The 21,681-nt window shown below is 41.2% G+C and overlaps 1 protein-coding gene across 3 annotated transcripts in view; it reads left to right on the forward strand.

The window, feature by feature from the left end:
• The window catches only part of TLK1 (tousled like kinase 1), a 159,124-nt gene extending 137,798 nt beyond the window's left edge, over window positions 1-21,326 (forward strand). For all 3 annotated transcript variants that reach the window (XM_039495081.1, XM_039495082.1, XM_039495080.1), the window contains exons 17-21: window positions 1,368-1,537; window positions 6,401-6,536; window positions 13,700-13,811; window positions 14,148-14,255; window positions 19,592-21,326. In XM_039495081.1, the coding sequence (XP_039351015.1) occupies window positions 1,368-1,537; window positions 6,401-6,536; window positions 13,700-13,811; window positions 14,148-14,255; window positions 19,592-19,768 (703 nt within the window). In that variant the 3' untranslated portion in view covers window positions 19,769-21,326. The remainder of the gene's footprint in view (window positions 1-1,367; window positions 1,538-6,400; window positions 6,537-13,699; window positions 13,812-14,147; window positions 14,256-19,591) is intronic.
• The last annotated feature ends 355 nt before the right edge of the window (window positions 21,327-21,681 follow it).

The raw sequence follows: 21,681 nt of genomic DNA on the forward strand, positions 1-21,681 counted from the left end.
TGACTGGCTGATTCCTTAAGGGGTTGGATCGTCTCTTCCTGTATGTTAGGCCCTCTGTCCCACAGTAGGACCTAAACCTGGTGTTGGCCTGTCTCATCGGGCTCCCGTTTGAGCTGCTAGCCACGTGCTCCTGGTCACACCTCTCGTGGAAGGTGGCCTTCCTGGTTGCAATTATGTCGGCTAGACGGGTTTCAGAACTCGGGGCCCTGACTGCCGAGCCCCCCATACACATGAGGTCCAGTTCCGCCCACACCCTTCATTCCTCCCGAAGGTGGTCTCTGCCTATCACACAGGTCAGGACATTTTTCTGCCGGTCCTCTGATCCAGGTCCCATGTGTCCAGTGAGGAGTGCTGCCTCCACATGCTGGATGTGAGACAGGCTCTGGCTTTCTACCTGGCTTTCTACCTGGAGCCATTCAGAAAGTCTTCGCAACTGTTCATTGCGTCGGCCGAACGCATGAAAGGTCGGCCGATTTCCACTCAGCGGCTCTCCAACTGGATCACCTCATGCATCCATACCTGTTACGGCTTGGCAGGAATCCCTCCGCCACCAATTGTGAAGGTGCACTCGACTTGGGTGCAGGCCTCGTCGGCTACCTTTTTGGTCCATGTCCCCATCCAGAACATTTGTAGGGCTGCTACGTGGTCTTCAGTTCACACTTTCACCTCGCATTATGCGATTGTCTCCCAAACCAGGGAGGACGCCGGGTTCGGCAGGGCTGTGCTTTGTCACAAGAATTTGTGAACTCCTACCCACCTCCAAGAGATATAGCTTGGAATCACCTACTGTGGAATACACATGAGCAATCACTCGAAGAAAAGACAGTTACCTTTTCTGTAACTGGTGTTCTTTGAGATGTGTTGCTCATGTCTATTCTACATCCCACCCTCCTTCCCCTCTGTCGGAGTTGTCTGGTAAGAAGGAACTGAGGGTGGGAGAAGCGCTCAGCACCCCTTATACCGTGCCATGGAGGTGTCGCTCCAGGGGTCACTGGGGCACTCCCCTATGGGTACTGCTAGGGGAAAAACTTCTGGCACCAGTGCATGTGGCGAGCACGCACACCTACTGTGGAATAGACATGAGCAACACATCCCGAAGAACACCAGTTACAGAAAAGGTAACTGTCTTTTTTTTACATGGCCTCACTAATACTTGTGTAGTCTCTTTTCCGTTGAATGCAAATGCTTTGATGTTGGGTTTTTAATTAACTAGTTATGCCAGATTCCCTTAATTTAAAAAGATTTTATTCATATATGTGAAATTAACTTGTCATCAATCTTTACTTTTTTTTTCATATGATTGTGCCATTAGATGGCAATTTGTACTCTACCTTAACTGACACTGTATTTCTGAATTTTTACTCTAGGTTTTGTACAGTGTTGGAGTACTGTGAAGGCAATGATTTGGATTTCTATCTCAAGCAACATAAACTGATGTCAGAGAAAGAAGCTAGGTCCATTGTAATGCAAATAGTAAATGCACTACGGTATCTCAATGAGATCAAGCCCCCTATTATACACTATGATCTTAAGCCAGGTAAATGAAAACAGTTACAGCTGAAAATGCAATAATTCTTCTTCGAGTGCTTGCTCATGTGTATTCCACAGTAGGTGTGTGTGCTCGCCACATGCTCCGGTGCTGGAAGTTTTTTCCTCAGCAGGACCCATTGGGGGAGCACTGCTGCGACCCCTGGAGTGGCACCACCACGGCGTGCTATAAGGAGAGCTGCGCACTCCGCCCACCCTCAGTTCCGTCTTGCTGCCAGTGATGGTGCATCGGAACTACTTGCTCCAGCTTTGCTGCAGCTTGTCCCAAATCTCATCTTCTTCAGTAGTACCTGTTTCAGTTAGTCCGTTAAAAGTTAGAGTTTGGGCCAGGGCATACCCTGGGCCCCAGGGTTTAAATCGTGCGAGTCTTATAGGCATTCGATGCCCAGAAGTGACCTGCATACCGACTGTCTCTGCTGCCTGGGCAACTCCTAAATCACCGATCGCTGTAAAATCTGCAGGTCTTTCAAATCCAGGACGGAAAAAGAGAGAGACATTAGACTTTGGGCCCTTCTCATGGAGTCGGTGCTCCATGCCGAGTGCAGGGTATCAGCGGGACAGGCACCGATGCCACAGACGCTCCCACTCTAGGAACTCTCGACACGGACGCCATCTCCGGTCATGCTCCGATTCTCGCGCGGCGAGACACCGAGCTCACAACTCCTGGCGGGGATCACCAGCTCCACGTCATCTTGGATCCAGGCATCGAATCGTCTCGACTAGCAGCACCTCGGCGTCGAGGAACGGTGCCGCCTTGGAGTCCAGATACCTTGGCAGATGATGTGCTCGGTGACAACCTGACTTCGTCCTGCATGCAGCGCCCTATGACCCAGCTGGGCCAACCCAACCAGCTGGTGCCGCCAGCACCGCGCAAGGGCCCCCGTGGCAGGGCCAGTGGTGCCAGTGGACCCCCTGGCCCCCTGTGCACGCCCAGCAAGGCCCTCGGTCGATAGCGGGAGCATCGGTGTTTCCATCAGCCGCGCTATCCAGACCTCCGAGGGATAGATTGGCGGGTCATGGCTCTTCGGCACCGCAAGAGGAGTCCGACCGAGGGACGGATCCCACAGCACCGGCCGGCATGCAGAGCCCAGTACCGGCCCCCTCCCCGGCACTGGAGGACAAGATTGCCACCCCACCCCCCTCCGTACCACACAAGGACTTCAGGGCCCATCAGGAGCTGTTAAAGCGAGTAGCGTCCAGTCTCCACCTCCAAGCTGAGCAGATGGAGGGACCCTCGGACTCGCTGTTCAATGTACTCTCATCCTCGGCACCGAGCAGAGTGGCCCTCCCGCTCCATGAAGGGGTGGCCAACATCTCTAATGCCCTCTGGCAAACACCGGCCTCTCTTGCCCTGATATGAAAATGGGCAGAGCGCAAATACTTCATGCCCATGAAGGGGCAGGAATATTTCTATACCCACCCGGCCCCCAACTCCTTAGTGGTAGAGTCCGTGAACCACAGGGAGAGACAAGGCCAGCCAGATCCCGCACCCAAAAATAAAGACTCCAAAAGGCTAGACTCGTTTGGCAGGAAGCTTTATTCATCCACCAGCTTCCAGCTGAGGGTGGCCAACCACCAGGCCCTCCTCGGTTATTATGAGTTTAACTTGTGGGGATCACTGCCGAAATTCAAACCCTCCCTTCCAGAGCGTGAAAGGAAGGATTTTAAGGCACTGGTGGAGGAGGGCGCCGCTGCCGCAAAAGCTGCCCTGCAGGCGGCGGCGGATGTGGCTGACATGGCTGCTTGGTCCATGGCCTCAACTGTGTCCATGCGCAGGGCATTGTGGCTACTGATATCCATCGATCTCCAACGCCTTCCTCCTGTCGTGGTCGGGCCAACTTCTTTACGCCTTTCCCCCGTTTTCCCTCATTGCCAAGATCCTGGAGAAAGTAAAAACGGACAAAGCACGTGTCCTCCTAATTGTCCCAGCTTGGTCCCGGCAGCATTGGTACGGTCCTTCCCTTATGCTAGAACACCTGTCCCTCAGTGGGATCTAAACTTGGTGCCATCCTGCCTCACGGGGCCCCCGTTCGAACCCCTGGCTACATGCTTGTGGTCTCACCTTTCCTGGAAGGTAGCCTTTTATCTGGAGTGGACTAAGCCGTTCCGCAGGTCTTTGCAACTCTTTGTTGCCTTGGCGGAACGCATGAAGGGTCAACCGATCTTCACCCAGAGACTGTCTCGGCGGATCACATCGTGCATCCGGACATGCTACGACCTAGCAGGGGTTTCTGCACCACCTATCGTGAGGGCTCACTCGACAAGGGCTCAGGCCTCGTCGGCTGCCTTTGTAGCCCACGTCCCTATCTAGGACATCTGTAGAGCCGCTACCTGGTCCTCAGTGCACACGTTCACCTTGCACTATGTGATTGTCTCCCACGCCAGGGATGACGCTGGTTTCGGTAGAGCTGTGCTTCAGCCAGGGAATCTGAACTCCTACCCACTTCCATCAGACATAGCTTGTAATCACCTACTGTGGAATACACATGAGCAATCACTCGAAGAAGAAAGAACAGTTACCTGTTCCGTAACTGGTGTTCTTCGAGATGTGTTGCTCATGTCTATTCCACATCCCGCCCTCCTTCCCCACTGTTGGAGTTGATCCAGCAAGAAGGAACTGAGGGTGGGGGGAGCGCGCCATGGTGGTGCCACTCTAGGGGTTGCAGCAGTGCTCCCCCTATGGGTACTACTGAGAGAAAAACTTCCTGCACCGGTGCACGTGGCGAGCACGCACACCTACTGTGGAATAGACATGAGCAACACATTTCGAAGAATGCCAGTTATGGAACAGGTAACTGTCCTTTTTGTGTTCTCGTGTTTTATTTGTAATCCATGTTGGAAACTCTCAGATTAACTTCTGGTTGTCATTTCTTCTTAAACATCTCCAAAATCCATATTTCTCTTACATCTTTATTAGTGAAATCTTTGTCTACTCTTTGGCTATCACTTGCCTCAACTCATTAGTTATTTTGTGATTTTAATTTATGGGATAAGTCCCTGTCACAAGATGCAGCCCTCATCACTAGACTGGTGCCTCCTCCTGGTCATGCTGAGGATTAGCTCGAGGCAGACGCCCACATCTGCGGTCTGCACACCGGCACTCAGTCTCTTCTCCCGCCTGTGGCTCCTTTCTCAGCTCTCAGAACTCCAGCATCATCTTCTCAACTCAGCCCTCTGGCTAAGTCGTCATTTGTTTCCCGCTTCCAGGAGGTGATCTCTGTCCAACAGTTGAGCCACTTCCCCAGTGACGAGTTGCGGGGGGGACCCAGGCCCTCCCACTACTGCAGCCCCCAGTCCAGGGACTCAGTAAATAGCAGCCTCCTGCTGCTCCTCTATAACCTCCATCAGTGCTGCTATATTTCCCTGGGCCACTTCCCCATGGCCCTAGCACCTTCTTCACCCTTATCTCAGCTGGGCTCCCTGAAGCAACTGACCCTACTCTGCCCTGCAGCTCCCCTTTATCTGAGTTTTTGGGGCCTGGATTGCTCCCTGCATCTCCTCCCTAATTGGCTGTATTTCAAACAGCCTCTCTGGGCTGCTGGGAGGACCTACTTCCATTGCTCCTTCCTGGACAGGGCATGATTAACGCCTTTTATGCCTGTGTTGGGCAGGCACCCCATCACAGATCCAGAGAACATGATGGACACTTTCAGAAATACAAAGAAAATAATTTGTTGTTTCATTCCCCTCTGATCTTTCCAGAATGTTGCTTTGAAAATCATTTCCATTTATTGTGCATTTTCCTTATCTACTCAAATTCTTTCACTGGCTATCATCACCTACCTCTAGTTGAGGCTTTTGTTTTCGCACTGAAGTCTCTGTGTAATTGCACTCATGCATACAAGTGTTGTCCTTCTTTGCTATAATCAGGCCTCTTTCCTAGCTGCTCCCTTTGTATCCTCCTTCCACTGTCATCTTCATGTCCTCTTCCATGCTGTCCCTTTATGCCTGGAACAGTCCAATTTTTCTTGCATGTCTAATGACCATCATCTTTATTCTAATCTCTCCTTAAATCTTACTGCATCCATTAAGTCTTCCAGTAATGACTCAACATAGAGTAAATAAAGTGAGTGTGACCATTTTAAACAGACATCTTCTACTTGGGACTTCATTTGACCATCTAGTTTGTTAGTACTCTCTTTGTGAATCTTAAGTTGTTAACCCCTTTAGGCAAATATAGTGTTTTTGTAGTGTGCTATACAACATCAAGCTACCACTTAATAAGTAAGAAACTGTTAACATTGTTTTCTTTTAGAGAGGATAGAGTTGTACAGTATGCATGCTCTTTTGCACAGTTCCAGGAATGGATGATCTCATATAGAACAATTCTAAATATATTTTTATTAAGACATTTATGTTCTCTTTCAAAAATATTAAATCGAGATTGGTTTAAAAAAAATTTTTTTTGTTTAAATGATGAATAAAGTATAATGCTAAAGGAAAACAAAAATAGTATCTGAAATTCATTGTGCAGTTTGAAAACGGGGAGGGAGCCTTGGCCCATCTGCAGCCCCTTTGCATTGTTCTTGGGGGGCATATAGAGGCTGGCTCTAAAGCCAGTTTAACCAGCTTCCTGTGAATGTTTTCAGGACAATAAGTGGGAAAAAGCACCATGGCCAGGGTTGCTGTGATCTTGTGTTTCCCAGCTACCCAGTCAGTCCCTTGTGGGGGGCATTGCAGTTGGGAGCAACTTAGAGCCATGCAGGGGTCAAAATGATTTGAGGAGGAGGGTAGAAAGGTGGTGTTCAGCTGCTTCAGCTGTATCAGGCACTGCTGCAGATTGAACCTAGTCAGAAGCATTTTAGTATTCTTGTGATAAGATTGCATATTCATAATTTTTTGTTGTTGTTAGGTAACATCCTTCTAGTAGATGGAACAGCATGTGGAGAAATAAAAATCACTGATTTTGGTCTCTCTAAAATAATGGATGATGACAGCTATGGTGTGGATGGAATGGACTTAACTTCACAAGGGGCAGGAACTTATTGGTAATTTTAAGTTTGGACAGATGTTATTTAAACTCTTATTGTTCAAATTTCAATAATGTAAAATCAGTTTTACACAGATATCTAGGATTAAAAGCATCAAATGTAAAATGGGGGAAGGAAAAGGATTTATGTGCAACATTTAGCCTGTGGATCTTAGTGTTGAAGGAACATAAAATTACTGAATTTTGTAGGATGCATAACATAATCAAATATTTATAGGAGTACGAATAACTTCTACAGTTACATTAGATAATCAGTTTTCAAATCTGGGGATCAGCTGAAGTAAGAGAGAATCACCCTTGCCCAAAGCATAGTGTTGCACTGTTAGGTGCAGTATGAGGGTTTTATTATTGGGGTTTTTTCCCCCAAAGTGTTGGGTGTTGGAAAAATGAAATTGGACTAGGAAGACCTTTGATTACTTCTAGTATGGCAATTCCTATGTTTCTATTTTTACTTCTGTGGAAGTCAGTTTATACTTCACTTGTAGTCTTCCAGGAAGGCAGCAGCCAGGATTTATATTTGGACATTCTGAAAGAATCACCATTTTAGTTCAGAATGTTATAAACATGTTTTCCAAGAAGAAAATATATATTAAACCCTTTGGCTTTTGGAAGATCATGACAGCCCTCCCAGGGGTGATGGGTTTGCATAGATGCTTAGCACTGGGAAATCCTCCTGGGAGAAATGTTATCAATTCCAAGAACTTTAGATCCCCAGATCATCATCTTCTTCAGACCATGTATACACACACATTAAAATAATTCCTTTAGTCTTAAAGGTTCAGTTGACTGGAAAACTGACCAGCCATACTATATGTGTAAAGATAATATATATATATGGCAATTTTTATTACATATGTACATACAGGATAAATATATACTGTGTCAGTATAAAATTGTTATGGAGTGTTTTCCAGTGTTGTGTATGTTAATTAAAATTTGTGCACTAGGTTAGACCTTCGAGAATTAGGCATTTCTCACATGCGTACCTGAAACCTTGTGCAGTGAAATTGCAGCACATTTCCTAAACAAAGCATTTTAAAAAATGCATGCCTAAATACATTTCCCAAATGAGCGCAAGTGTAAAAATCTTATGGAAAAGTAAGACTGAACACCCTCTGACCTCTCACTTTGTGCAAAAGTCCAAATACTGTGAAGGGCATGGCCAGTTTATATCTTCATATGACTATTTATTTGAAAAATATATGTGGGAAGTAGAGAGTGTGCCTGCTTCTCCTGCTACTTAGAAAGCTTAAGGCCAGAAGGGACCATCAGATCATCTAGCCTGACCTTCTGCATATTACAGGCCACCAACACCATCCAGCACCTGCACGTTAAACCCAACAACCAAAATTAGACCAAAGTAATACAACCCACAGGAGACTCGCCTATTCAGTGTCTCAGACAGCGAATAGGAGGGCTCAAGGCCCCCATGGTGGCAGGGAAATGATTAAATGAGATACAACTAAATAATCATAGCAAGTGACCCACACCTAGACTCTGTAGAGGAAGGCAAAAAAACTAGGGCTGTCAAGCGATTAAAAAAATTTATTGTGATTTATCGCGCTGTTAATAATAGAATTCCATTCCAATATCTCGTCTCCAGCTGTGGGTCCTCCTTGATCCTTTAAAGAAAGGAGATAAAAACACCCACCCAGAACATATTGGGGGGGGGGGGAAATAATCCCTTCCTGACTTCTTCTGGTTGCCATGTGAAACCCTGAAGCATGAGCTTCAGATGCATCAGATGTAAACCAAAAGTGAACCCCAGAGAAATTGAGCCCTTTCCCTAACACCACAAGCAACCTCATCATACAGTAGCTCTCATAAATTTGTTCTGCTCTCTCTTAAAAATAATTAAGTTGCTTGCCCCCACAACTTTTGGGAGGCTCTTACAGAACCTCATCCCTCTGACAGTTAGAAACCTTCTTCTGATTTCCAGCCTGAATTTGTTCATGGGCAGTTTATATATGCTTGTTCTTGTGCCAGCATTGTCCTTCAGCTTAAATAGCTCTTCGCCTCCCTGAGGCGCAGTCATATCCCCTAATGTATTTATAGAGAGCAATCATATCTCCCCTCAGCCATCATTTTACTAGTCTAAACAAGCCATGTTTTCTCGGTCTCCTCTCAAAGATGGGTCCTCCATTCCCCTTATCTTCCTACTGGCTCTTCTCTGCACCTGCTTTAGTTTAAATTAATCTTTCTTGAACGAGTGACCAGAATCGTACCAGTATTCCAAATTAAGTCTTACCAGTGCATTACACAATGTCATTAATACTACTTTATCTCTACTGAAAATGCCTCACCTGATACTTCCTAGTATCACATTTGCCTTTTTCACAGCTACATCACACTGGTGGCTCATAATCATCCTGTGATAGACCCACACATCCAGGTCTCTCTCCTCCTCTGTCACTTCCAACTGATGAGCCCCCAACTGAAGCAGAAATTCTTATTATTGGACCCTGAGTGAATGACTTTGCATTTTGTACCATTGAATTTCATCCCATTTCTGTCACTCCAGTCTTCAAGGTCATCCAGAGATTCCTGTATAATATTCCAGTCTTCCTCTGTATTTGTATCATCAGCAGATGTTATCAGCACACTTACACTTTTTGTGCCAAGGTCATTAATAAAAATGTTGATTGGCCCCAAGACTAATCTTTGAGGAACTCCACTAGTAATCTCCCTCTAGTCCAGTAATTCACCTTTTAGCATAACCCACTGCCTTTTCCCCTTCAGCTAATTACTTATCCACCTTACAACACTTGTACTGATCCCTGTCTTCCCTAATTTAAGAAATAATTTCCCATGTGATACTGTTGTCACATGTTTTACTGAAGCCCAAGTATATTAGGTTTACTGCACTTCCCTTATCTAAAAAATCAGTTATTTTCTCAAAGAAGGAAATCAGATCAGTCTATCATGTTCTACCTCTGTTAACCCTTATTGCATTACATCCCCTTTACCATTTACCTCTATGAATGTAATTACTCTTTCCTTCACAACTTGATCTAAAACCTTGCATATTACTGAAGTCAGGCTAACAGGTCTGTAAATGCCCAGATCACTTGTTTTCCCTTTCTTAAATATAAATACAATGTTGGCTATTTTCCAGTCATATGGTATTACCCCAAATAGATAGATTTATTAAATATACTTGCTACCGTGCTAGCAATGTCATGTGTCAGTTGTTTCAGTGTTCATGTACATATTCTGTATTGTCATCCTTACTGAAAACTGAAGCAAATTGTTTATTTAGTTTTTGAGCTGTATCTAGATTATCTTTAATCTTCTTCCCATCCACACTGCATAATGGCCCAACCTCGTCCTTCCATAGTCTCTCTCTATTTATATAACTAAAAAACTTACTTATTTAAATGTCCACAGCAAGAGCTAATTCAGCTTGACTTTTGGTAATTCTTGCTTTACTTCTACTTTCTCTAACCTCCACAATATAGATTTTTTATTTATTTATTTTTTTTTTGCTAATCAACCCCTTTTCTTATTCCCTATAGGTTCTCTGCTTACTCCTAATAAGCTTTTTAGGTGGTTAGTCATCCAGCTGGGTCTGTAGCCTTTCCCTACAAGTTCTTTTCCCTTTTCTTATAATGCAAATTTCAGATAGTTTTGTATAGTTGATTTGAAGAAATTCCAACCCACTTCCACATTTGTTTTTTCTGCTCTTCAATACAGTTGACATCTTTAATTATTTTAGTTGACCAAAGTCTGCCCTTTTACAATAAAAAATCATAGTTGACAACCAGGTCTTGATTATCTTTTAATTTAATTTAATTTAAATTGAATCAGCCCACAATCACTCGATCCAAGGTTATTTTTTATGACTAGCTCTTCCTTGATGACTTCACTACTTACCAAAAGCAAGTCTAAAATTACATCAACTTTTGGTGGTTCAGTGATGATTTGAGGAAGAAAACTGTCATCTGTCACAACCAGGATTATGTGGGTCTTACCAGTCTTAGGAGCATTTATTCTCCAATCTTTACCATTCCTAAAAGTATTTGTCTCTAATAATATTGGAAATCTCTGTGCACATATGCGAGTCTGACCATGGGGTCTATAGCAGATCTCTGGTACTACTGTAAAAAGAGGGTCTTGTTGCGGTCCTTCCATAAAGTTAGTTTGACCCAAACAGATTCTGTTTTGTCCATACAATCACTTTGTATTTCTTTAGTGTACTACTTCGTTGATATACAACCCTTATCTTTATTTCTCCCCCCCCCCCCCCAAACAGCATGTACCCTTCCATACCTGTATTCCAGTCATGAACGTTTCTGTAATCCCTATAATATCTGGTTTCACTTCTGCACCAGTTGCTCCATTTTATTGTCCAGACTCCTGGCATTTGTGTACAAGCATTTCAATTGTTTCCCTCAGACCTCACCCAGTTTCCTTGCTTTGATGTTCCACTACCACTTACTATATCTTCATTTAGCTGATTTTCCTGTTACTTTGTATTGAAGTGAGATGTAGAGATTTCACGAGTCTCTCCCCTTATCTCCTAGTTTAAAGCCCTTCTTGTCAATTGTGCCACCTTTAATCCCAGAAATTGAATACCCCTTAATTAATACTACTTGGTTTCAGGAATAAGCCCCACACCTATTGATGAAAAGAGGGAGCACTTTAGGGAATTGTCTTTGCTATGAAATCTAATCGTGTTAGAATATAACCTTAAAGAGTTAGTTAACAGTATACTGGCCACTGTTTTGTAGTCATTGTAGTCAAGGATAAGTTAGATTCAGCATTGTCACTGTGACATGGTTGAACAGAATCCAGATTAGCTTACACAATGAAATACAACTTTCCCTTGTATGCACTGACTGCAAAGTCATGGTCCAAATTGTGTTGGAACGTGCTTTAACTAACTAGTACAATAAAATCTTATAACCAAGACAAGCCCTAGGATTTGCTCATGGCAGCCATGGGGGGAGGTAGTAGGAAATGCCCTCTCTCCTGAAGACTGAGGATTTTAGCAGCTGTAGGGCAGGGAACAGCCAGCCTGAGATACCCCAAAGAGCGAAATTACACTCTCTCCCTCCCTCCTGCATCCTACCTTCAATAGGTCGGTAGGAGACCCAGAGACATCCCACCAGTGTGTCTGTTGGGTGGAAATGAAGGGGGGGTATAAACCACTTCTTCTCTCTTGTGCACTTGGTCACTTTTACAAAAAGCTGTAATGATAAAACTGCCTACAGAACAAGAAAAGCAGTGAGTATTTTCATTGCCTATAGAAACTTCCTGGCTGGGATTTGTTCTCTCCAGTCCCTCCCTGTTCTGATAGGGCTTTTGGCTTTTCTGCTCTTTGCCATAGCAGCCCTTCAGTCCTGCTAGTGGGTTTGAAGAGTAAGTAGGAGGGTAGTGTTGGCCAGCTCGTTATCTGCCAACTCTTCTGAGCACTTTGCCTCTTTTCATTAGTTTACCTGCAGTAAGGAAAGAAGTCAGGTACAATGTTGACTTTTCTGTTTCAAATTAAGTTTGAGCCCCTATCAGTTCTGTAGCTTTTTCCGTTTACTAAGTTTTACATAATATAATTTATTTTTACCCTCTTCTTTAGCTAACAAAACACAGAACCCACCCCTAGGAAATTATACACAAAACCTCTCACATTAAAAACCCATAATTTAGGTTGCAAAGTCAAGCACTTAGTAGTTAGGAAACACTTTATCTATTTGGCAGGGGGAGGAAGGTGGGAGAGAGAGAGACACACATTAATATTTGGAAATATTTATGCCAAATGAAAATGTTAAATAATATGGATGTGTTTAGAATTATTTTCACTCGTGAATCTCTCTACAACTTGCTTTTGACTTTTTCACTTTCTAGTCACTGTGTCAGGCTAAAGATGTTCTCTAGTTCACAACTCTATATATCTTGTGTAAATATTTCTATGTATACATTATTTTGTTTCATTAATGTTTCGGCTTGGCCCTATGTTTTGGTATAATTTATCATTTGGTATGATTCATCTTTTAAAATTACTGATATATTAATGTTCTGTTATTAGCATAATAATGCCTGTAGTCATTTATCTATAAATACACACAAAATCAGCTGACAAAATTTTCAATCTTGGGAGCCTAAAGTTGGGTGCTTAATTCCATATTTAGGAACTTAAATAAGTGGCTTTATTTTTAGAGACATTAGGCACATTGAACTATTTCTGATGTTGTATCTACTTAACCCTCTCAATATTACTTTAGGGGGATCTATGTTATAAAATGTTGGTCCTTGGCCTCTAACTAGTCTGAAATGCTATGTGCAATAATTACATTATAAATTAATACAAGTTCAAAAAATAGTAGGGTCCATGACCTTTATACCACTACTAAGTTTCAGCACATCACATTGCTAAAATGATGGGATTTTCTTTAGAAACTAGCTGTTTTCTGTCTCCTAGTATGTCTCGAAAAGGTTGATTCATAGAAGGAAATGCTATAAGATAATTTAAAGTGGGAGTTATTTTATAAGGAATTTATGTAAATTGTCATATACAGAAGCTGAATGTCTATGTTCATTGTATGTCTTGTAAACTATTCACTACCTACTGTATATACTATACGGTGTATTTTCATTTCATTGATATACAATACATTGCAGCAGATTATCAAGTGTGAAGAAGGGACAGTAATGAAAGGGTTACATAAGCTTTAATGTTGATAGATGTAAAGTACTGTATAGTCATTTTTAAAGTTTTCTGCTTCTATAATAAATAGAAAACAATCTTGTGATTTACATAGACGTTTCAATAAATACATATTTAATTTATTTACCTCCTGTGAGAACAGGCCACAAAAAGAGAGGAGTATATAGCCAGTCTAGGGCCCCAATCTCTAAATCTCAGGCAATAGTTATTTTGCCCACTCCTAGGAATATGCGATAAGAAATAGGGTCTATTTTATTTAACATTAACTTCACTTTCTAAAAATTGAAATCTCACTATATAGTTGATTAGCTCTATCTGTGTCTGACACTATGGAATATTGAAAATTACAATGTCACTCTTGATTTAAAAAAACAACACAGAGACTTGAAATCTGTACCAGTGTTAAGGAATCAGGTGCAGTCAGATGTATAATTTTGTGTTTGAACATGATATAAAGATTGTAGGTTTACTTGTAGTGACAGAAGGTTTTGGTTTTACAGGTACTTGCCTCCAGAGTGTTTTGTAGTTGGCAAAGAGCCACCAAAGATTTCAAACAAGGTTGATGTTTGGTCAGTTGGAGTAATCTTTTTCCAGTGTCTTTATGGAAGAAAGGTGAGACAAAAATGTGTTTAAAAACCGTGTACAGCTTTAAGACAAGCTTCTCTACTTATATCTCCACTGCGCACTGAAATTGTGGTCATAAAGACCTTATGTTACTTCAGTTTCTGAACATTGATATTATGTTCATTGATATCTCTTTCAAACAAGAGGTAGAGGAACAAATAGTCTAGCCTGACATAAAAATGTCATTTTACTTAAAAGTGTTACTAGATATTTTTGTGAGCACACAGACAGTTTAAAATAACATAAATTAGAATGAAGATATGTTGTCACTGAAATTGATATTTGGATGCTTCATGAAGAAATTTATCTGAATTTATTTTTCAGCCATTTGGTCATAATCAATCACAACAAGATATCTTACAAGAAAACACAATATTAAAAGCCACAGAAGTCCAGTTCCCAGTTAAACCTGTTGTAAGCAATGAAGCCAAGGTAAATTTTCTTAGAACCTAATTAAGTAGCATGAAGCAAATACTAAATTTATTGATTGGTTTTAGAGTATTTACTTTAGAAGCAAGCTATAAAATTACCACTAATTTAAGAACATCATGTAAGTGGGAAAGACACAATGGACAGGTATTCCTGATTACAGCCTCTCTTTACAGTTTGAAATTAGTTCAGTTTTTTGTACAATATCTCTCTTTTGGGACTTATCCAAGATCAGATGCCCAAAAGTAATCTGGGAAAGACTTACTTCATCATTTTACATTTACATAGTGCCTTTCTTCCAGAAGGACTCCAAGGTGCTTCAAACCAGGCCTTCCCAAAAACTGTCATTACTGCTGCTGTCTGGTTTTGGTGTTTATTCCCTAGAAGACTCTGATTGCCTCACTGTATTAGCTAATTCAGTCATTTCATAAAAATTTTGTTTTGTAACAGGCTGCTTCTGAAAATAGTGAATGTTTGCTACCTAGTTTTCTCAATCTGAAGAACCAGCTTCACTGCTGGAATGCACCAGGAAAATGCCTTCTACCATTGCTCCCTTTGAAATTCATAATATACCAGTCACATCACTCTAGGCTAGTTAAGTAGTACATGTTCTCAAGATCAGATCAACTTCATGAGGGACAAGAATATCAGAATAGTTGGGCTGCCATAGGGCATGCAGAGCAGAGATCTGTACATTTAAAAACACCAAAATATTTTGGGACTGGAAGAAATGTCTAACCCAGGGGTTCTCAAACTGGGGGTCGGGACCCGTCGGGGTCACGGGGTTATTACAGGGGGTTTCGCAAGCTGTCAGCCTCCACCCTAAACCCCGCTTTGCCTCCAGCATTTATAATGGTGTTAAATATATAAAAAAGTGTTTTTAATTTATAAGGGGAGGTCGCACTTCTTGCTATGTGAAAGGGGTTAGCAGTACAAAAGTTTGAGAACCACTGGTCTAACTCCTTCTCCCTGGACATATTAATCAAGATTCTACAGAGAAGTGAGGATAAAAGGAGATTCCAGTGACTTTGGTGATTATAGCTGTGGACAGCTGTACCATAAACTAGGTTCTAGAAATTGGGGGAGAAAATAAATCAGAGGTACTTGATTTAAAATTGTTCTTATGCTTACTCTGGATATTAGTGACCTGTCTCAAGCAAAAGACTTGATGTTGGTTCAAAATAATGCTATAGGAAAACAATTGGGCGCTACTTCCAGTGTTCCAAAACAATTAATGCAGGGGTTGGCAACCTTTCAGAGGTGGTGTGCGAGTCTTCATTTATTCACTCTAATTTAAGGTTTCGCGTGCCAGTAATACATGTTAACATTTTTTGAAGGTCTCTTTCTATAAGTCTATAATATATAGCTAAACTATTGTTGTATGTAAAGTAAATAAGGATTTTAAAATGTTTATGAAGCTTCATTTAAAATTAAATTAAAATGCAGAGTCCCCCGGACCGGTGGCCAGGACTCAGGCAGTGTGAGTGCCACTGAAAATCAGCTTGTGTGCCGCCTTTGGCGGTGTGCCATAGGTTGCCTATCCCTGAATTAATGTAGCAATGTAAGGAATACATCTTTTGGGATCCAAATGGTGTAGAAGTAGGAGCAATGTGGAATCTTGTTCAAATAAGTAAGATTCCGCCTCTGAAGGTTAAGAGGGCAAAGTAGACATAATTTAATAACTGTAGAGACTGCTTTTCAAGAAGATGTGAATCTTTTTGAAATGAGCCTTTTTGTTATGGTTTGTCGGCATAAAAAAAAAAATAGGAGATATACCCATCTCCTAGAACTGGAAGGGACCTTGAAAGGTCATCAAGTCCAGCCCCCTGCCTTCACTAGCAGAACCAATTTTTGCCCCATCTCCCTAAGTGGCCCCCTCAAGGATTGAACTCTCAACCCTGGGTTTAGCAGGCCAATGCTCAAACCACTGAGCTATCCCTCCCCCATATCACCAACAGAACATACATTTCTGTTGGTGATATTCTTAAAAGGAATTTCATATTGAGCAAGTTACAGTTAGGGGGTCAAGTAAAGTTTATGTAGACATTTCAAGAAGAATTGTTTGTCCTGTAATTTTTGTTCTCAGTTGGAAAAATTGGGTCTCTTGTATTCTGTTAATGGACACAGGCACATACAATATGAGAACAGCATGCGACTGATAAGCTTACATTTTTTAATAGTTTATGCCCCTTACCTTTTAGTTTGACCCTGATGTTTTTTTGTGATTGAATTTATTGAAGGAAAACATGAGGCAACAGGTATTTAAATGTGGTTATAGTCAGAAAATGGCAATTTATTACCCTCTTTGTATTCTGAGCAGTATTTGCTGCCATTAGTGACAACAATTAATTTTTACTCATCTTTTACTGTTATTAGCATTGATTAATCACTATACCTATATAAGAGAGATTAATTCTTTTCTGATGTGCACACCATCGTCAAGTGTAAACTAACATGCATTTGCAGACTTTCTATTGATGGCAATGTGGAAGCAAGAAAAAAACCAGATTGACAGACCTGGCAGTTGGAAAAAACACATTGTAAACTGAAAATTTGATCTAAAAATTGAGATTAAATAAACATACATATTCTTGATGATATTTTTACAGTCAGTTTTCAGTATGTGACTGCACTTTAAGGTCCTCATGTCATTTTCTTCCTATTTGTGTTTAGCTGTCTTTTACATTGTTGTTGTTCCTACGGTGCAATAGGTGCACAAAGATTTAAAAACAAAACCCTGCCCCAAGGACCTTGCAAACTATTTTCAGTAATTCATTTATTTTTTTAATGTTAAAATGCTAAAATCCAAAAATGCCTAAGAACTGCTGAATATTAATATACATACACATACATTTGCATGATTTTTTCCTTTATTTTCCAGTAGGAAAGTAACATATGCTCTTATATAAAGTCTGCACTTATTAGATATGCAGTAGTTACAGTAAATTATGATGAAACTGCTATGTACAAATCCATTTTCTATGAAATTCGCATCACTAACAAATGCATGTTTTTCTTTGATTTTCAGTCTTTATTTTAGGACAAAGGGTAAAAAATGGAATTGCTTTATCAGGGAAAGGAGGATTTTTCCCTAATCCTCCCACAATCTAATTACTTAACTAAATACTAATTATTTTTTTTCATGGTATGTTAATTAAATCCATAGCACTGTGTGACAGGGTTAATGGCCTGTCTAAGAGGGAGCAGGATCCAGTACACATGCTATCAGGTTGGGTTTAGGGGAAGGCACTGGGGCCTTATAAAATGGGAGATAGCAGCAGGGGAAGGATGGCTCCCCAGGACCTCTCTCAATCAAGGGAGGTAAGGGTGCTGCTAGAGGAAACTTCAGGAGAGGCTGCAAAGAGAAGGACTCCTGAAGGAAAGAATAACTAGGGGAAGATCAGGACAGCAGCAGTGGAGGGTTGGCTGCTGACCCTCTCTCTGAGCCTGAGAGAGAGAGTTGAAGAAGGCTGAGCTCTAGTTAGGAAGGGCAGGTAGTGGCTGCTTGGTGCAGAGCAGATTTAGAGAAAAGAATAGCTCCAGGATTGGCCGAAGACACCAGAGCTGAGTATGAACTTTTGTGTTGTGGTGATGGACTTTATTTTGGGACTTAGGCTTTGGCTACACTTACACTTCAAAGCGCTGCCGCGGCAGCGCTTTGAAGCGCTAAGTGTAGTCAAAGCGCCAGCGCTGGGAGAGAGCTCTCCGTACTCCACCTCCGTGTGGGGAATAACGTACAGCGCTGGGAGCCGCGCTCCCAGCGCTGGGGCTTTGACCACACTGGCGCTTTGCAGCGCCGCAATTTGCAGCGCTGGAGAGGGTGTGTTTTCACACCCTGCTGCAGCGCTGCAAATTTGTAAGTGCAGCCAAGCCCTTAGAGGATCGTTTGTGTTAATGTTATTAAGCTTAATAGCTTTTTGAACCTCAGTGTCCACTGTTGTTAAATTATTTTCTGATCCTCCCCCATGGCTTCCCCCAACTGTGAAACTTTAAATCAATTAAAAATTGGGGGGGGGGGCAGGTTAAAAATAAATAAATATCCACGGAAATTTTTTTTTTAATCACATTTTGTCAAGCCTGGTTATATAAGGTGGGGTAAGTAGGTTGGGGGCTGGGAGTTAGCTGTGAGGGGATTTTCCAGACAACTTTTTTTAAATAGAGGATGGTTAGAGGTACAGCACCTTTCCAGCCTGGCATCCAGCACCATCAAGAGTAGCTTTTTGCTAGATTCCCTCATATCTAGGCAAACCAGTGTGATAAAACCTTAACTTACAGAGGACAACTAGAATGGAATAGTTTAATCAACTTCTCATCTAATTCACAGTAGAATTTCCTACAGTTTCCACAAAGGAAAGTTACAGAAATCTTCTAAATTCTGAAGATGCTAATTTCTTTCATGCCATATGATCTTGTGAAAATATATTTGATTGCACAGTCAATAATCCTAGCACAGTTTGACAGCTACTTAATTTCACTACCACAGAGCCTCCCAAATTCAATCTTTCTGAAATGGACCAAGATGATTCCTTCCCACCCACCCACCAGTGCCAATATCCTATTTCTGGAACATTGCCATAGCTATCCTCATTATTACAGAGAACATCACTAAATCTGCTAGAGAGAACAACCCTTCTAGCATCACTGAATGGAAAAATAAGCATGTATTGGAAGGACCATAGAAACACACTGGCTACACACTTAACATGCATTCTGTCTCCACATTCTCAGACTTCTTCTGCACTTGCTTCAGTTTATTGATTGCAAATATTATTTCAAAACAGTAATGTGTTAAAAGATGCTTGTTTTCATGTAAAATGTGGATTCCATAGTTTGTCTGTTCATGAAGTTTTTCAAATAAGATTGATTTTTTTTTAAAGTGACACTAGATTTGTTGTTACATGCTGGCAGATTAGCAAGTATGTTAACAAGTGCCATTGAGGAATGGTTGGTGTAAAGTCAAGAGTAAGGGAAGAGCAGAGCACAGAATCTGAACTTTAAATCAATATAGGTGGTGGGAAAGGTAGTGAAACATTGCTGTTACAAGCTAATATTGTCATAGAAATGCCAGAGGCTTCACTGAAAGTTGCCATAGAATTTTGTCTGCTCTGCATTTGCAGTAACCTTCCTACCATTTTGACATAAGTGTTGCAGAATTCTGGGGACCCACTATTTAGTTACAAATTACATTGTTCTTCTGAATTGAGCTGCTTGAAAACAACAACTCTTCTAGAACTTCAAACTGTTTAGAACTTGTTAAATCAACTGGAGGAAGAATTGGCTCATAAGCAGCATTCATTTTATTTGGAAGAGTAGTAATCTTTCCCCCCCTGCTTTTCTAGGCCTTTATCAGACGCTGTTTAGCATACCGCAAAGAAGATCGATTTGATGTCCACCAGCTGGCTAACGATCCTTATCTTCTCCCTCACATGAGAAGATCAAATTCTTCAGGAAACTTACATATGACTGGGTTGGCAGCATCCCCTACGCCACCTACTTCAAGCATTATTTCGTACTGAAATTTCTCCAAGTGAAGACTGGCATGATATATTTATAGTTTCCAGATGCAGACTAGTTTGTGAGCATTTGAGTGTTTTTACACAGGACAACTTTGATTACTGTGTTTTCAGACTGAAGTCCTCCTGCTTAGTGTCCATTTGTATGATGGGAATGGATCATGGACTGTGAATAAATATACCCTTCTGACTGTAACCTTTAAACATTGAAGAATGACACTGCTTGTTGCACACAAATAGATGTGCTGTGTTTAAGAGTAAAGAAAAGGTTTGGGGGGTTTTTTTGGGAACACTGTAAATAATCTTTTTAATACTTATAAAGTATATTTGGTTGATACTGGAGAGTGCTAACATGAAGGGTAGTTTTTCATTATTTAAATAAGAAAAGTAATGGACAAATTTGAACACACAGGAAAGGTTCAGTGTCTGGACAAAAAAAACAACAACCCTACTTCCCAAGAGGTTGAAACCAAAGTAAGAAGTGAGTGTCACAGCTGTATTCTGTATTAAGCTTTTCTGAAAAAGTTATAATCTTTTGTTTGGCTATTTGGTCTTATTAAAGGCTGTACCTCAAAACCCATGTGTTCTCGTTCCACTGAGATTTGAAGGGTGGTGCATAGTTTCTGGTATATTATCCCTCAAATAGCTAATTTTGAACCCATCTACATTCTTTACATTTATTATACTTGTCACAAGTTTTGACAATGCTGCCACTTTACAGGCCTTTGAGAAAAGTAAACGATAGCATATATCCAAATGCAGACAGGTTATGTATGATGTTCTATGCAGGATAATGATGAATTCCCTTCTAATGCTATTGTAAATTGTTGTACAGAGGTCATATTTTCAGTTATTAAATTTCAGCAACTTATTCCTGTACAAATGTTTAAAGTATGGCTTTTTCTAATTGGATATTGTATTTTTTTTAAGTCTCCTTGAAGGCGCTTTTAATTGCTGCTAAATTATGTTGCTTTTACTTTTGCAAAAGAATCAAATGACCTCCCTAAGTCAGCTGTACGTTATAGAGAGACTAAAAGTAGATGATTCATTAACGATCAAGGCATGTAAAAGAAATCTGTGTTGGACATATACAGTACAGTTCTTTAACTCAGTTTCTTGTGCTCTCAACCTGTGGAGCACTTTGATACTAGATGTAGAAGTTGTTCATGGTTATTTTCTATTTCTGGAAGTTCCTATCAACAAGGAAATGTTTCTTGTGGCTTGTACAGATATTTTAAAATGTGAAACATTTTCTAACTGCTTTGTATGGTAGAAACTTATTTTTCAGAACTCTCTCTTACGTACATGATTCCTTTTACTGTCCCATTCATGATGCTGAATACCTAAATGTAATTTTGTCCATGCTGCAGAAAAAGGAGGATGTATTACCACAGGTTTTCATTTAATATTGTACAGTTAAACTGTGGCTCTTGTTTTTGATGTTGCAAGCCATTTTGTTTTCATTGTACATAAAGATACATTAACTGTCTCTTTAAGATGCTGCTGAAATTGTAGAGAATGTAGCCAAAACAGTAATAAACAATGACAGTTGAAATTTCAAGTATGTATAAAGTTATTGCATCTGGGGAATCAGCTTGGCCACACCTCTCAGACACTGCTAAAAGCAATTATTTTGCTCACAAAAAAGCCAGTAGAACTTAAATCTTTAAACACTTGAAGGGTCCCAAAATATTTCAGACAACAGTGGTATTGAAGTAAATTGCTGCTGTTCTTTCTTACAGAGGCATTACTGTGGTGTGTGGGGCTCATAGAAGTCATCATCTTAAGTGAAGATTTCAAACTACTCTTTGTTTCCCACAGAAGAAAACATAACATTTTATGTCCAAATAGTGACTTTTCCTCCTCAGGTGTACAAGGAGCCCTCCTCTCCCCATTCAGAGGCGGCTCCAGGCCCC

The sequence above is a fragment of the Mauremys reevesii genome, linkage group 11 (assembly GCF_016161935.1).
Source record: "Mauremys reevesii isolate NIE-2019 linkage group 11, ASM1616193v1, whole genome shotgun sequence".
NCBI lineage: Eukaryota > Metazoa > Chordata > Testudines > Geoemydidae > Mauremys > Mauremys reevesii.